Genomic DNA, 17,398 nt, shown 5'->3' with positions numbered 1-17,398 from the left:
TTATAGTGTAATGCTATCCATGTCTCCTCAAAAATCATTTCCATTAAGTTCAATTGGTAAGCATTGGAGCCCTTGTCGAGAGCCTTTTCAAAGTCCCATCTTAGGCTTTAAGGGCTGCAAACCTATGCATAATCGGCCAGGAATAAGCTGCACTGCACTGCACTCAGCGGGATTTTACTTGGGGGACAAAAATAGGAACGTGCTGTCAAGTCACTAGTCCGTACGTAAAGCGGTCTTGTACTTGGCGCATGCGCACAACGCCATCGAGAGCGAAACTCGCTGACTCACGTTTCTGCGCATGCGCCCTTCCCAGGCGCCTGGAAAGCAAAGAGCTAAGAGAAAGCATGTGAAATGACAGCGCCTCCAGTCAATACCGGTGTTCGTTCGGTCAACTTGGAAACCATGCAGTGCTAGATTTGCTCCTCGGAAATAGGAGGAGGGATTTGAAGCAGCTCTAGTGGCTCGGCAGTCTCTATAAACAACCCCTACATACTTTGCCTCGCCTGTCAAAAAGCAGAGAACTTCCGCTTTGCAATGCGGGTGGGACCTTCTAGCCACTCAGCTTCGAAAAGAACGGAATTTTATTGAAAACACTCCGCAACGCCTATCTCTAAGGCAAAGCTGCGTCTCGAAGCGGGGATTGGTCGTCGCCGCCACCGCCCCGTCGTCACTTCCGTCCTGGCCCGGAAGCGGTCTCCTGACCTCTTCTTTCCTCGCCTCAGCAACTCAAACGCTTCTGGAACCTGAGCTGAGGAGAGTCGTCGTCAAGATGGCGGCGTCGGGGGGAGGCGGTAGCGCCGGTTCTTCCCCGACGGCAACGGCGGAGCGGGAGCCCGGCTGGGAGGTGGCGGTGCGGCCGCTCCTCTCCGCCTCCTACTCGGCCTTCGAGATGCGGGAGTTGCCGCAGCTGTTGGCCTCCGTCATTGAGAGGTAGGCGGGGCGTGGGGCGTGGGCGGGGCTTCGGTCGGTGGTGGGCGTGGCTCGGCCAACACCTGTTCCCGCCCCTTTGGCGCTGAGCGGGATTCATGGCACGTGGAGAGTGACTTGCAATTGTTGCTGCTATAAAATGGGGTTGAAATTTACAGGTCTGGCAACCGACATTTCCATTTCGAGTTATGTTTCCTACCCGTTGATATTGATGGACCCAAGTTGGTTGGTCACGTGCATTGAGCTCAGTGGATCAACTCTGAGCAGGCCTGACACTCGACGATTTGATCCTTTTTTGGGGGGGGGAGATATTTATTCTATTGTTATTTTTTTATAGAGTAAATATCCCCCCCCCAGGATTTATTATATTATTACTTTTTTATGAGAGACGCGGGTGGCACTGTGGGTTAAACCACAGAGCCTAGGACTTGCCGATCAGAAGGTTGGCGGTTCGAATCCCTGCGACGGGGTGAGCTCCCGTTGCTTGGTCCCTGCTCCTGCCAACCTAGCAGTTTGAAAGCAAGTCAAAGTGCAAGTAGATAAATAGGTACCGCTCCGGTGGGAAGGTAAACGGTGTTTCAATGCGCTGCTCTGGTTCGCCAGAAGCGGCTTAGTCATGCTGGCCACATGACCCGGAAGCTGTACGCTGGCTCCCTCGGCCAATAAAGCGAGATGAGCGCCACAACCTCAGAGCTGGCCACAACTGGACCTAATGGTCAGCGGTCCCTTTACCTTTACTTTTTTATATACTGTCCTTCAAGAGACAACAGGATAGCTTACCACATAATACCCAAAATGCATGAAGTAATAATAATAAAATAGGGGGGAAAGAAAAAAGGCATATGCTAGCATAGAATAAATGCTGATTTACTAGCATATATTATACCTGCATTTTTCATTATTGGGTGAGGGGAGAGTCAGCAGGGTGTAGTTGTTAGTGAGCATCTGACTGGGGAGCTGGGAGAGGCAAATTCAGATTATTATTATTATAGCTCATTACCTGCTCTTCACTCTAAGGTCCCATGGGGGTTTAAAACAATTTAATATTAAAACGTATTTAATTCCCCCACTTTCAGTGGTTAGCTTGGCCAGCACCTGTCTTCACTACCTCACAGGATTGTTGTGTGGCTGAAATGGAGATGGGAGACTGAAGAAAGAAACATAGGATTCACAACTGAGTTCCTCACAGGACAGTTGGCATATACCGTATTTTTTGCTCTATAAGACACACTTTTTCCCTCCTAAAAAGTAAGGGGAAATGTGTGTGCATCTTATGGAGCGAATGCAGGCTGCACAGCTATCCCAGAAGCCAGAACAGCAAGAGGGATTGCTGCTTTTGCTGCACAGCGATCCCTCTTGCTGTTCTGGCTTCTGAGATTCAGAATATTTTTTTCTTGTTTTCCTCCTCCAAAAACTAGGTGTGTCTTATGGTCTGGTGCGTCTTATAGAGCGAAAAATACGGTAATTATAAGATATAAGTAAATTTATAATCTATTATTTTGTGGTGCTTGGGGGCTAATTAAATTATGGTTAGCCGATTCCCATCAGCCCCAGCAGTGGTGGTCAAACAATGAAACAATGTGTGAGTTGTAGTCCAACAGCAGCTTTGATGGCCAACTCTCTAGTAAACAATTGTTTTAATACTTTGCTTTATTGTAGGTATTTTAATGGAGGCCTTTAGTTCTGTAATTCCCATGGTGGTTTTACAAGAAAGCTTGTTATCAGAAAGGTAGCTGTGTTTGTGTTTTGTAGCACCAATTCAGGATTGCCCTTCGTGCCTCATAAGCATGGGCGTAGCTGGGGGGGGCAGAGAGGGGCCGTTGCCCCCCTAAATCAATAAAAATCAATACAAAAACATACCTAACTGTGGTTCAGCCCCTCCCCCAATAAAGGGCCTGCCCCCCCAAATCTTGGCTACGCCCATGCTCAGAGGGGTTGTGGTACCTGAAGTTTTTACGCTATAATGATCAACCTTAACGTGCCTAAGGGGTATTTTTGTTGTTACTTATGATTGCTTCCAACTCAGTTTTATTCCTGTTAGACCCAATGAAGTTACTGGACCGAAGTTAGTCATGTCCATTAATTTCAGCGCGTTCACCCTGAGTAGGACTAACATTAGATATAGCCCTAAGTTGAATATTAAATGTACACTAAAAATTGTCTGCCTCCAAAGCACTTGTCAAATTAAAAATGCAGAAACGCAACAGTAGTAAAAAAATAACGTACAATTTGCGTTATTAAAGCAGCTTCAAGAGAGGAACATGAAACTGCTTGGTCAATTTCAGAAGAACAGCAAGACGTTAAAATTTTAAAATTCAATGCTTTTGGGTTTTTTGTTTAAGTCTTGGTTGCTTTCCTAAAATTTGACCACTTGAACCTCTGTCCAGGGGGAAGGGGGGGGGAATTCAATAATCTGGGCGCTGCTTTTGGATTAGCCTTGTTGCAGATAAATTTACTGTATGTTTTTAATTTTGTTGCATGTTACATAAAATAGGATACGCTAACAAAAACAGCAGGACCATAACACAACAGTGCATATCAGTTGGTCAAAGAAGTGTAAGGAGCCACGTCCAGAGGGTCACACCCTAGACATGTTGGCATCTGTCTGTTTTGAGAGAGAATGGAGTGTGCCTTTGCGGGTGAAGTCAAACCGCTAGAGCAGGGGTGTCAAACTCAAATTCATCGGGGGGCCGCATCAGCAGTTTGGTCACCCTCAAAGGGCCGGTTGTTCAGGCAGCCGTTGGATCTGTCACATCACAGGATGGCATGCGCTCAATATAAAAATAAGTGGAGGTTTCCTGAATGCATGTAAAGTGGAGGTTTCCTGTGTAGAATGGCCAGCGCCACTAGAGAGCAGACGTTCTCTGGCTTGTAGGCTGCCACGCATACGCTGAAGAGGCAGCTTTCTTGTGTCAAAAAAAAAAAGTGAGAATAAAAGGTGAAGGCTGGCGGCCGGTGGCGGCTACACGGGCCACATGACAAGGTCTGGCGGGCCGGATTCGGCCCGCGGGCCTTGTGTTTGACACCCGTGCGCTAGAGAATCACAGCATCCACTGTGGCTGCAGAGACCCAACAAATCATTACTAAGCAATACACAATTCATACAGCCTACTCATAACTGCTGCCTCCCATCATTATTTCTGCTCTGTTAGCAGCACTGAAATGACCTCTCCGGGGCACAAACCTAGGCAATGTATGGAGGTCCAGGGCTGCCCAGATGACAAGATCCCCTCTCTCGGCTTCACTGATGTGGTCCAAAGGAAAACAGAGCAGTACATTTGGCACTAGCTTAGCTGCAGGAGCCTTGCTATTATTGAGAGGGTGCTTTCCATTCATGAACAGTTAATCAACAGCTGCAGAACAGATGGGGACAATAATAATCTTAATAGGAAGTTTTTTCACTTTTAATGAGCAGTACATCATAGCTCAGTTGGCAGAGCATGAGACTCTTAATTTCAGGGTTATGGGTTCTAGCCCCATATTGGGTGAAAGATTCCTGCACTGCAGGGGGTTGGACTAGAACAGGGGTCTGCAACCCGCGGCTCCGGAGCCGCATGTGGCTCTTTTACACCTTTGCCGTGGCTCCGGGGCGGATACTAGCGAGGGGAGGAGCCGCATTGTGCGCCCCAACACTCCCCACTGTGGCGGGCACTGTACTGGCTGTGACGTCGCATGGGGGCGGTGCGTGCGTTAGTCACGCACCGTCCCGACGTTGTCCGCCCGCCCGCTACATTGTAAGGGGCATGTACACTGGTCACTGCATTGAAAGGGGACATGTACGCTGGTCACGCTGGTTTTGAAGGGGAGTGAAGAACACACACACACACAAAGGAAACTTGTTAATTTAACGTTTATTTCTATGAGGAGGAGTAATTCTGACGGGTCAAACAAAGAAATAATAAAAAAGTGACAAAAAAGTTATTTTTATAATGACGAGTTTTGCAGCTCCCAGTTTTTTTTCCTTCGGAAACGGGTCCAAGTGGCTCTTTTTGTCTTAAAGGTTGCAGACCCCTGGACTAGAACGTCCTCGTGGTTCCTTCCAACTCTTCAGTTCTGTGGTTTAGTGATAATACTGATCCTTCCTGGGATCTAGTGAGATTTAAGGTAGCTGTCACTGTCTTTATCTGGTAGAGCTGCCATGCAGAAATGCAACCGATACAGCCTTCCCTCCAGCTGGGAGTTTTAGGGAGGTTTTAAAATGTCACAATTGTTGATGTTCTGTCTTGTGCAACTGTGAGAAGCATCCCTGCTTCATCAGAATAAAGGTGTCACCTCTGTTCTGATTCGCACAATAGTTCTGAAATAATATTGCATTTATGTGAGTGCTACAAAGCCCTGTAAAACTATCACTGACCACAGTCGTTCCCTTTTATGTATTTCCTACCACGTTTGTTCTTACAAAGCAGCTTTCAGTTGCACTGCTTTTGTGTCTGCTGTATGGGTGTCATTTTGTGGTGGTTCTGTTTTGCCACTTAAACTGGTTTCTTCCACAATTGCTCGTGACTGCATTAATAGCCTTCTCTTTAAGTCAGAGTGGGAAACCTTGGATTCTAAGACCAAATGCAGCAGCAACCCGCAAGTCCTCTCTCTGGTCTTCAGGACTCCCCCAGGCCTCTCTCCTTTTCTGATGATTTTGCCTGGTTGGAATGTGTCCTTGAATTGTGATGATAATGCTTTGTCTTTGCCTGGCTGTAGAGAAGTGTCTCTCTTGGTGTAGAAACCTCTGGTATTTGCATGGCTGGAATGCAGTACAGTATACTGCACAAAATTTAAGAGTTGCATCCATTGCTTTGCATACTTTGAGCTTTGGTCCTGCCCACCACTGGCATGTAGTCACTAGGAGGTTCCTGAAAATGAACTTCTACCACTGCTTAAGTAAAGGATTTTCTAGATCAGCTAACAGTGATAAAAACAGGTGCTTCAATACAATGGATGTAACACAAACCACATTAGAACAGTAGCAGGAACAAGCTGAGCACCCCCCACACCCCGGCAGAAAACAAACTATTCTGAAATGCCCTTCATCTTTCCTTGCATCAGGTTGTTTTCGTGCCTCTGTTGTGCAACTGTCTGCTTTGAACCCTCTGTTTTGCAGAATTGCACAAACTTCATCCAGCTCTGTGTGTGCATTAGTGTGTGTTCATGCTTTCAAAGTTCTGGGGAACTGCTGTGGGGCATTAACAAAGCAAACAGCGTGAAGCTCATTGAAGCAGCAGAGAGGGGAAAAACATGTAAGTGCAAAAGGGTGCTTTGACTCTTTTGGCTGTTTCTCTGTGAGGCTCAACTCCTGAGTTGTTTTGTTGTCCCATCGCCTGGATTCTTCAGAACTTCCCAAAACGATTTGAAAAGCGATGGAGTCAGTCTGATGGAGCATTCAGAAACTTCCTGTTACAGTTGTAAGAGCTTTTTTGGCCACTTTTTGTAAGCATGTGTCAGGTCCATATTGTATGTTGGGACCCTCCTACTCAGTAATGAGTATCTGCTTTGGTTGGCCTGATGGGTGAACTCCATCCATTCTTCTCAGTCACTCTGTGGTTTTTGTTACCAATGGCCATGGTAAGTACCTGAACTTGCTATGTGAGATGGGTATTGGGAGCACTGTGTTACAGTGGTCCAGGCCCCGCCTATGGGACTGTGTGTAGAAAGTAGCAATTGTTGTTGTTGTTGTTTAGTCGTTTAGTAGTGTCCGACTTTTAGTGACCCCATGGACCAGAGCACGCCAGGCACTCCTGTCTTCCACTGCCTCCTGCAGTTTGGTCAAACTCATGTTGGTAGCTTCGAGAACACTGTCCAACCATCTCGTCCTCTGTCGTCCCCTTCTCCTTGTGCCCTCCATTTTTCCCAACATCAGGGTCTTTTCCAGGGAGTCTTCTCTTCTCATGAGGTGGCCAAAGTATTGGAGCCTCAGCTTCAGGATCTGTCCTTCCAGTGAGCACTCAGGGCTGATTTCCTTCAGAATTCAAACCTGGGTCTCCCATGTCCTAGTCCAACATTCTAACCACTATACCACACTGGCATTGGAAAAGTTCACTTTGGCCTCCTTGCAGTTATTCTGTGGGAAGTAGTAATCTATTGCCAAAGCTGTTTAACATCTACATGAAGCTGTTGGCAGCTTTATACATAGGGTTGCCTCTGAAGATGGTTTAGAAACTTCAACTAGTGCAGAACTGCTCACCGGGACAAGATGGTTTGCACATATTACACCGATCCTAGCCCAGTTGCACTGGCTACCAGTTAGTTCCAAGCCCAATTCAAAGTCCTGGTTTTGACCCATGGTGCCTTAAATAGCTCAGGACCTCAGTATCTCAAGGACCACCTCTCTCCATATGAACCTACCTGGATCTCTGAGCACAATTCAAAGTGTTGGTGTTGACCTTTAAAGCCCTAAATGGCCTCGGCCCAGTATACCTGAAGGAGCGTCTCCACCCCCATCATCCAGCCCGGACACTGAGATCCAGCTCCGAGGGCCTTCTGGCAGTTCCCTCACTGTGAGAAGCCAAGTTACAGGGAACCAGGCAGAGGGCCTTCTCCGTAGTGGTGCCCGCCCTGTGGAACGCCCTCTCATCAGATGTCAAAGAGATAAACAATTATCTGACCTTTAGAAGACATCTGAAGGCAGCTATTGTTTAGGGAAATTTTTAATGGCTGATGTTTTAATGTATTTTTAATCTTTGTTGGAAGCCGTCCAGAGTGGCTGGGGAAACCAGGCCAGATGGGTGGGGTATAAATAATATATTATTATTATTATTATTATTATTATTATTATTATTATTATTATCAACTTCTTCTGAGGCCCTTCTTCATGTGCCTCCTCCTGGAAAAGTGAGCAGTGTTTCCCAAACTTGGGTCTCCAGCTGTTTTTGGACGACAATTCACATCATCCCTAGCTAGCAGGACGAGTGGTCAGGGACGATGGGAATTGTCATCCAAAAACAGCTGGAGATACAAGCTTAGGGAACACATGTCTGGAGGGTGGCCACACAAGAGCAGCCTTTTCTGTAGTGGCTCCCTGTTTGTGGGATGCTCTCCCCAGGCAGGCTTGCCTGGCTAGATGGATCAGTAAGTCTAGCTCAGTCTAAGCAGCTTCCTCTGCTACTAAGTCAGACCATTGGTCCCTTTATTGTCTACGTTGACTAGCAGTGGATCTCCAGGGTTTCAGGCCAAGGGTCTTTTTCTAGCCCTTCCTGAAGACACCAGGGATTAAACCTAGGACTTTACGCAGGCAAGGCAGGTGCTCCAACACTGAGCTGTGGTCTCTTCCCATAAAATGTTTTGTTTCCAAGGTTTAAGTCCTCATAGGGTGAGTCCAGGGACATAGAAAGATGCCTTATACAGAGACAGGCCTAGCTCAGTATCCTCTACGCTGACTAGAAGTGACTCCTGGGTTTCAGATGGAAGTCTCTCCCAGCCTTGCCTGGAGTACCTACAGTCCTGCCCCAGAGGCAGCTTTCTGTGGGGAGAGGTAATAGCTTGGTGGTAAATTGAAAGCTTTACAATATCTGCAGGAAGTCCAGTGTTCAATCTCCAGCTTTAAAATTATTTTAATTGCATTGTTTTAACCCAGAGCTTTCCAAACTGTGTGTCGTGACAGGTGTAGGTGTGTCGTGTGAACGCTCCCCACGCCCCTCCCTGGGCCGGAAAGGGATTACAGTAGTTTAATCTCCAGTTCACTAGTAAAACTGAATTAAAGGTAAAGGGACCCCTGACCATTAGGTCCAGTCGTGACCGACTCTGGGGTTGCGGCGCTCATCTCGCTTTATTGGCCGAGGGAGCCGGTGTACAGCTTCCAGGTCATGTGGCCAGCATGACTAGGCCACTTCTGGCAAACCAGAGCAGCACACGGAAACACCGTTTACTTTCCCGCTGGAGCGATACCTATTTATCTACATGCACTTTGACGTGCTTTCGAACTGCTAGGTTGGCAGGAGCAGGGACCGAGCAATGGGAGCTCACCCCGTCACGGGGATTTGAACTGTCGACCTTCTGACTGGCAAGTCTTAGGCTCTGTGGTTTAACCCATAGCGCCACCAAAACTGAATTACTGTGTCGCAAAAATGATGCATGTCTAAATTTGTGCTTCACCAACATGAAAAGTTTGGAAAGCTGTTTTAACCTTTTGATGGGCTCTTTTGCAGGGAAGGGTGGGATAGAGATGTAATAAATAGTTCCAAAAAAGGATCAAGGCTAGCAGGGCTGGGGGTGTGTGTGGCGGGGAAACTCTTCTCTCCCTGAGACTGGAGAGCTGATGCCAGCCAGAGCTGGGAGCACTGAGTTAGATGCTCACCTAAGTCCCCTCCAGCTCTCAAAAGGTTAAGTCATAAAAGATCGGGGTGGTTAGCGGTGGTGCTGCTGCTGCGTCATCAACTTTGGTGCTACTTTTGAATGTGAAATTCTCTGGATATTTTTACTTGACATGCTGGTGGGATTCCCCCGCTGGGTTAAAATTTTGATGAACGTTAGAGGAACTGCTAGTTTTTGTTTTTATGTTGATGTGATATTTATACTTTTCAGAATGCTCCGTTGTATTTACAGTGTTAGGTTTCTTATGTGTGAATCGATCCAGTCATTACTCTTGTTGCAACAATTATATTACCAAAAAAAACTCCAAACCCTCAATTTTTTTCGGAAAGCACATTCTTGCTGATATTTTAAAGAATATTGGGTTGGATTCAGGATAAATTTCTGAATACCAGACACCGAGCTGGTTTCTGAATACCAGTTGCTGGAAACCACAGGAGGGGAGACAGTGCTCTTGCGCTCGGATCCTGTTTCAAGTTTCCCTTTGGGGCATATGTTTGGTTATAGTGAGAACAGGCTGCTCAACTAGATGGACCACTGGCCTGACCCAGCAGGCTCTTCATACATCCTTATGGATACAACCTGTAATCTTTAACATACTGTATGCATATGGTCAAGGGACGCGGGTGGTGCTGTGGGTAAAAGCCTCAGCGCCTAGGGCTTGCCGATCGAAAGGTCGGCGGTTCGAATCCCCGCGGCGGGGTGCGCTCCCGTTGCTCGGTCCCAGCGCCTGCCAACCTAGCAGTTCGAAAGCACCCCCAGGTGCAAGTAGATAAATAGGGACCGCTTACTGGCGGGAAGGTAAACGGCGTTTCCGTGTGCTGCGCTGGCTCGCCAGATGCAGCTTTGTCACGCTGGCCACGTGACCCGGAATTGTCTCCGGACAGCGCTGGCCCCTGGCCTCTTAAGTGAGATGGGCGCACAACCCCAGAGTCTGTCAAGACTGGCCCGTACGGGCAGGGGTACCTTTACCTTTACCTTTATGCATATGGTCAAAGTGCAGGGCGGTCCCCGAGAGCATAGAAATAACTGCTTCATAATCCACTCTCTGTCTTCTTTCTCTCTCTGCAGTGAGTCTGAAATCTTGCACCATGACAAACAGTATGAACCTTTCTACTCGTCCTTTGTCGCCCTTGCGACGCACTACATCACCACAGTGTGTGGACTGGGTGAGTGTCCAGAGTGTGAGTTTTGACGTTCTGCTTGAGCCATCATGCCTTCTCTCCTTGTTCTTACCAACAGATGTCTCTTGCCCTTGATGGCTTGTAATTTATAAGGCAAACAGAGGGCTAGACAGGGAAGAGGAGGGTTGCAAACCAGAAATGTACTTCCAAGGTGGGGAGACAGATCAGCAAATGGTAAATCGGTTTCTGAGGTTTCTTTGTAGGGAACTAACACCTCTTTGAATGATCTGACACCTTTGGCTTTTTAGTACCTAGAAATCAGCTGCAATCTGTGGCAGCTGCCTGCAAAGTCCTGATTGAATTTTCCCTGCTGCGACTTGAAAACCCAGATGAGGCTTGTGCCGTTTCACAGGTGAGAGGAGAAGCCTTTTTCATAGTGTATGAGAATGTGTGTATGTGTGGATATAGTTTAATAGTAGAGCCTATGCTATGTATCCAGAAGTTTCCAAGGCTTGACTTAAACCAGGGATGCAGAGCTTCTATGCTCCCTTGCCTGCCCTGAATGTTGCTGGACTCCCAGCTCCCATCATCCTCAACTGGTAAATAGTCAGGGATGGTGAGAGTTGCAGTCCAAAGCACCTGGAGGGCATCAAGTTGGCAAAGGCTGGTCTAGATTAATACCTTGTCCACCTACCCCTTTGCATGCTGCATCTCAGCAACCCAGAAGGAAGGCTCACCAATACGTGAACTGGGATTTTATTTAACTGGAGTTGCCAGACATTGAACAGTTGGGGAAGGCTGGGGTAGAGAATATATGGGATTAGATGGTCCTGTTTCCTTACTGGGTTGAAAGTATTGCATATTGCAGCATGCCGCAGAGTGCGTGCAGATTAGACCACACAGATGGAAACACTGAAAAGACGCAAAGTGAGCTTTGTAAGGTTTAATAACAACTGCCCAAATATACATCTTACAGTCATCCCTTCTACATAGTGTCTGTAACCATCATCCACCCACAGGGGGCAGAGTATGGTACATACAGCACATTATATACCATTCACAATTGCTGACACGTGCAATGTGTTAAAAAAAGAAGAAGAAACACTGTAATCACCTTATTCGGCTAATTATAATAACATATCAGCACCTGCTATAAAGCTGCAAAAACTAGGTCAGGATATGCACCCTGGCTTTTAAAGTAGTACACATCCTGTGGAACAATAATAAACCCTAATATTTAAAAAAGGATACTCAACAGAAAGCTTCAAAAGCCTTGCAAACTGTAGCATGATGACAGTCTTACATTTTTGGCATACAGAAAGATAGCCTTGATGACGTGGCACCACTAGGCTCATTTCCACTTACCTGTTACGTTAAACTTGTGTTAAGCCAGATGAATGTGTCTGTCATTGTTGCCTACTTTGTATTGCTTTTAAAATGCATTTGCTGGTGTTTTCTGTGCTGTTTTTATTATATTGTGTACGTCACCTTGAGATATATGTGGGAGATAATTAATAAATAATAGTAATAACCAGGGTAGCATAAAAAGTCTGCTGCCAGTGTTTACTGAAATACCACCAAAGCATGTCCTCGCATCTGCCTTGACCTTTGAAGTTGGCTCTTTCTCTTTAGAAACACCTGATCCTGCTGATCAAGGGCCTGTGTACTGGCTGCAGCCGCCTTGACAGAACCGAAATCATCACATTCACAGCGATGATGAAGTCAGCCAAACTACCCCAGACAGTGAAGACCCTCTCTGATGGTGAGAACTGTGGTATGGTGGAGCAGGTTAGAGTGTTGGACTGTGACCTGTGAGGCTAGGGTTCAAATCCCCGCTCAGCCACATTACGTTACATTAAGCTCACTTGGCCATTTCTCATCCTCACCTACCTTGCAAGGTTGTTGTGAGGATGGTTAGGGGCAGGGAGAAGCCTGAATGCTGTCTTGAGCTCCTTGGAGGACAGGTGGGATATTAAATGAAATAAATAGGCAAACTTTGTTGTGAGCTCTCTCATGCTGAATGTGAGCAGATGATCACATTCAGCCTTTCTGAATTAATGTGTTTTCCTCTCTCACTTCTGCAGTGGAGGATCAGAAAGAGCTGGCATCTCCAGTCAGCCCCGAACTGCGACAGAAGGAAGTGCAGATGAACTTCCTCAACCAGCTGACGTCTGTCTTTAATCCCAGAGTGGCAACCTCTCCAATCCTGCCACAGACTCAGGTGTGTATGGAAGCCTGGAGACTCCCTCTGTCCAGTAACAACAGTTCAAGTGAAAGGAGCTGGGGAAGGGCTGCAGCTTAGTGGTAGGGCACCTGCTTTGCTTGCAGAAAGTGCTTGGTTCACTCCCTGGTAGCATCCCTTGGTAGGGCTGGAAAAGACGGCTGGAGGGCCGCTGCCGGTCATAGGAGACAGGACTGAGCCACTGGTCTGATTCAGTACAAGATAACTTCCTATGTCTTAAGGCAGTGGTTCTCAAACTTTCCTCCTTGCAAGCCGCTTGAAAATTGCTGAAGGTTCTTGGCAGACCGTTCTGCCAACTGCAATGTGCTGTGCTAGGTTTTGTCTGATTTTTTATTGTGTTTTCACTGCTTCTTTTATTTCCTGTATTTCCATTGCATAGAATTCAAATCGTAATACACTAAAATACAAAAGCACTATGTAAATGTGGAGCGGCACCATGGCTGGTGCCCATTTCCCCTTTTTCTCCTCAGGGGGAAGGTGAAAGTGACGACCAGGCGTCCACGGACCAAGCCTCTGCAGCCAAGACGAAGAGCATATTCATTGCTCAGAACGTGGCCAGCTTGCAAGAACTTGGTAGGGAGAGGATTTAATGCTTACGACTACTATCACTTGTTTTCAAGCGAGCAATCTTAAAAGAAAGGAGGAGGGGGGGAAGTAGGAAGTTGGGTTTCCCTAGCTGTATAACATTTCCATCGGCTGAGGCTGACTATTGTTGAACACCAGTTGCTAGAGGGTGGGCAGGGAAAGGGTTATTGCCTTCACACCCTACTAGTATTCCTCCTGAAGCTTTCTGATTGGCCACTGTGGGAAGAAACAGGAGGCAGGACGAGATGGATGGCGGGATGGCTCTGTTGATAGAGCATGAGACTCTTAATCACAGGTTCATGGGTTTGAGCCCCACTTTGGGTAAAAGATTCCTGTATTGCAGGAGGTGGAACTAGATGAGCCTTGTGGTCCCTTCCAACTGTACATTTCTATGAAAAGGAATTTGTCTGATCCAGCAGGGCTCTCTCTTTTTTTGTCACACTGCTTGCCTTTCTTCTTAACAGGTGGCTCTGAGAAGCTGCTGCGGGTCTGCCTGAACCTCCCTTACTTCCTGCGCTACATAAACCGCTTCCAGGACGCTGTGTCCGCTAATTCCTTTTTCATCATGCCAGCCACTGTAGCTGATGCCACTGCAGTCCGTAACGGGTAAAGAGCGCTCCCCCACCTTCCAATCTATCACCCAGTTTGGGTTGGATGTTGCCAGATGGCCCTGGCTTACATCTGTTTGATGCTGGGTTTCAGCACCAGGGGGCCACTGATTTCCCTGCCTTGGTGAGTCCCATGCTACCCTTCCAATGCTGTCAACCTTCTTTCTGCAGGTTCCATTCGTTGGTGATTGACGTGACCATGGCCTTGGATACGCTCTCCCTCCCTGTTCTGGAGCCTCTAACTCCCACAAGGCTGCAGGACGTCACTGTTCTGGCTCTTAGCTGCCTCTATGCAGGTGAGCACTTGCCTGACAGTAACATAATGAAACTGAACTTGGCACATATTGTCATTCTGATCTCAGAGTGAAAGGATGGACCTCTTCCTCTTCTCGGCTCTCCTTATGCCCCTCCTGTTCCGATTAAGTTTCCCCTTTTCTGAATTTTAGACTGCAAGCTTCTCTGGGCATGGGCCTACCCTCTTCTGCTTTGTCATGTGATGTGCACATCAAATGGCGTTGCATCAACCGAATAGTAACAATGGGTTGTATCTAGTTAGTTCTACTCAGAGTAGACCCATTGAATTTACCAAACATGATTAACTTGGGTTAATTAGTTTCACAGGGTAAGTATAACAATCCATTTAAATTAGTGGATGTGACTAACTTAATTCCACTGCATCTATGCCAGCCTCGTACCCTCCGGGTGTTTTGAACCACAAGTTGCAGCAGTGGCTGATGGGAGTTGTAGTCCAAAGCCTCTGGAGGGCAGCAGGCTGCTGAAGGCTGGTTTGTGCAGAGTCTAGTTTAGTTGAATACAGCCCAGTTACGGTGCCTACCTGGTTTCTGCTTCGGAAACTTGTCTCTCAGTAGGAACTCTATAGAGAAGCACTGACAGTTAAAAAGAAGTTTCCTCAATTTGCGATTGGGGACACTTCTTGCCCCTCTGCCCAGGCTTACTATGGGATGTAGCTTACAGCACTAGGCGAGGCTCTGCCTGACACCAAGATCCTCTCTTTCTCTCTCTACTCAGGCGTGAGTGTTGCGACCTGCATGGCCATCCTGCATGTAGGCAGCACCCAGCAGGTCCGAACTGGGTCCACAAGTTCAAAAGAAGAAGACTACGAAAATGATGCAGCCACCATTGTGCAGAAATGTGTAAGTGGGGAGGCCGGATGCTTAGGGGAATCCTTCTTTGTGTGTGTCCACAAGGGAAGATACGGTGCTGAATTTGCAACCCAAAGGGTTTTTGTTTGTTTGTTTTTTGTATGCATGCATGCATGTATAAATGGCAGCTTTTCATTAAGTCCTGAAATCTCTTGTTTCCATCTATGTCTGCAGCTTGAAATCTACGATATGATTGGGCAGGCCATCAGCAACTCACGCCGTGCAGGTGGGGAGGTAAGGGCGATAACCTCCAAGCAGAACTCCTTTGTCTTGGCAACTTTGCCCCATATGGATGGGCTGGAATGAACCTTATTTGTTTTTTCTGCAAGGTTTATTTGTAAGCACTTGATCTCAAAGCAGTTTACCAAAAGTGGTAGTAGTTTGCTGTTGTTTATTAAACTTATTAGTTGCTTTTTGAAAGAATAACTCAAAGCAACTTACAATAAGTAACACCTACATCAAAACCAGTGAAAAACACATTCAGATTTTTAAAAAGCAGGATTAAAACATCCCACCTCACCCACTGGGAAAAAAAGAATTAAACAAAATAAGTGTCATTTAAAAAGTAGTTTAAAACTATTACTTAAAACTGTAAAAAATAATTAAAATGAATGATAAGTGAAAACCAGAATAAAACAACATTCTGCAAGTCTGGGTAGGCTTTGCCTAAACAAAAATGGTTTTTAGTAGGTGCTGGAAGCAGTACAGTGAAAGCACACGCCTGGTGTCAACAGGCAGGGAGATCCAAAGTGTAGGTGCTGCTACACTAAAATATTGATTTCTTACAAATGTGGAATGAATATTGTGTGGCATCTGTAACAGTGCTCGTTTTGCAGATCAAAGTGGTTGTGGAGTTAATCATGGGTTTGTATGTGTTCTCACTCTTTCCCCCCTCTTTCCTGGGATGGCAGCACTACCAGAACTTCCAGCTGCTTGGCGCCTGGTGTCTGCTGAACAGCCTGTTTCTCATCTTGAACCTCAGCCCCACAGCCCTGGCTGATAAGGGGAAGGAGAAAGATCCCCTGGCCGCCCTCCGGGTACGGGACATCATTGCTCGTTCCAAAGAGGGAGTGGGATCCCCCAAGCTGGGGCCTGGGAAAGGGTAAGTTTGGTATCAGTCAACAGCGTAACGCCAGGGACTCCCCCCTCACCTTCCTGTATCTTAGATGGAAAAGCTCTTAGGTTCTTCAAATGCTTCCTTTTACTCTTCTCCATAGGCACCAGGGTTTTGGCGTCCTGTCTGTTGTCCTTGCCAACCATGCCATTAAGCTGCTTACTTCCCTCTTCCAAGACCTGCAAGTTGAAGCTCTTCACAAGGTGAGATAGAGAAAGACAGACAGACAGACAACTCGGATCAGGGTTCTGATGGGTTCTGCTTTCCAAACATGACAAAATAACACAGCTTTAACCCTCCATCCTCCAGGGCTGGGAGACCGATGGCCCCCCGGCTGTGCTGAACATCATGGCCCAGAGCACATCGATCCAGCGAATTCAGCGGTTGATCGACTCCGTGCCCCTCACCAACTTGCTCCTGACTTTGCTGTCGACCTCGTACAGAAAGGTATTTACGGGCCCCTTGGGCTTCCTGCAACCTGGAGATCTAGAAACTCGCTCAATTTTTTTTACATCATTTGTAAAAGTCATCTTTTACAGTGTGGTGTAGTGGTTAAGAGCAGTGGACTCGTAATCTGGTGAACCAGGTTCGATTCCTCGCTCCTTCACATGCAGCTTCTGGGTGGCCTTGGGCTAGTCACACTTCTCCGAAGTCTCTCAGCCTCACTCACCTCACAGAGTGTTTGTTGTGGGGGAGGAAGGGAAAGGAGATTGTTAACCGCTTTGAGACTCCTTAGGGTAGTGATAAAGTGGGATATCAAATCCAAACTCCTCCTCCTCCTCCATCTTTGAAGTCTAAGCTTTCAAGAGCTAAGCTATGCAGAAAGCAGCTGACCTGGTCTGGTCTTTCTTCTCCCTCCCACCCCACCCCGCCGACCCAAACTTTCAGGCTTGTGTTCTTCAGCGACAACGAAAGGGCTCCATGAGCAGCGACGTGAGCGCTTCCACAGACTCCAACACTTACTATGAGGATGATTTCAGCAGCACCGAAGACAGCAGCCAGGGTGCGTGCAAAACAGGGGAGGCCTGGGGATTTGTATATCATGGTGGCAGCAGTAGAAGCAGTAGAAGACCCTTAATTGCATGTTACGCTCTTTATCTCTTAAGCAATCTCTGTGTTTACTTTGGGTTTTTTCCCTAGATGACGACAGCGAGCCCATCCTCGGGCAGTGGTTCGAGGAGACCATTTCTCCCAGCAAAGAGAAAGTGGCCCCTCCTCCACCACCCCCACCCCCACCCCTGGAGAGCTCCCCTCGAGTGAAGAGCCCCAACAAGCAGGCCGCCGGAGAAAACGGGAACATCTTGGCCAGTCGCAAAGATCCAGAACTGGTATGTGGT

At 47.2% G+C, this 17,398-nt stretch overlaps 1 protein-coding gene across 8 annotated transcripts in view; it reads left to right on the top strand.

Moving 5' to 3' along the window:
* The first annotated feature begins 670 nt into the window (after positions 1-670).
* The window catches only part of UBR4 (ubiquitin protein ligase E3 component n-recognin 4), a 141,382-nt gene continuing 124,654 nt past the window's right edge, over positions 671-17,398 (top strand). For 6 of the 8 annotated variants that reach the window (XM_053401005.1, XM_053401001.1, XM_053401004.1 and 3 more), the window contains exons 1-15: positions 674-930; positions 10,297-10,394; positions 10,658-10,761; positions 11,982-12,111; positions 12,434-12,570; positions 13,062-13,164; positions 13,641-13,782; positions 13,956-14,080; positions 14,814-14,938; positions 15,122-15,181; positions 15,859-16,049; positions 16,165-16,264; positions 16,371-16,508; positions 16,950-17,064; positions 17,202-17,389. In XM_053401005.1, the coding sequence (XP_053256980.1) occupies positions 770-930; positions 10,297-10,394; positions 10,658-10,761; positions 11,982-12,111; positions 12,434-12,570; positions 13,062-13,164; positions 13,641-13,782; positions 13,956-14,080; positions 14,814-14,938; positions 15,122-15,181; positions 15,859-16,049; positions 16,165-16,264; positions 16,371-16,508; positions 16,950-17,064; positions 17,202-17,389 (1,917 nt within the window). In that variant the 5' untranslated portion in view covers positions 674-769. Of the gene's footprint in view, positions 931-10,296; positions 10,395-10,657; positions 10,762-11,981; positions 12,112-12,433; positions 12,571-13,061; positions 13,165-13,640; positions 13,783-13,955; positions 14,081-14,813; positions 14,939-15,121; positions 15,182-15,858; positions 16,050-16,164; positions 16,265-16,370; positions 16,509-16,949; positions 17,065-17,201; positions 17,390-17,398 lie in introns of all 8 variants that reach the window. The other 2 variants (XM_053401007.1, XM_053401006.1) reach the window with 2 other exon arrangements.

The sequence above is a fragment of the Podarcis raffonei genome, chromosome 8, assembly GCF_027172205.1.
Source record: "Podarcis raffonei isolate rPodRaf1 chromosome 8, rPodRaf1.pri, whole genome shotgun sequence".
NCBI classification, from domain to species: domain Eukaryota; kingdom Metazoa; phylum Chordata; class Lepidosauria; order Squamata; family Lacertidae; genus Podarcis; species Podarcis raffonei.
The sequence above is the reverse complement of the archived record's forward strand: the minus strand, read 5'-3'. Positions and strand labels throughout refer to the sequence as shown.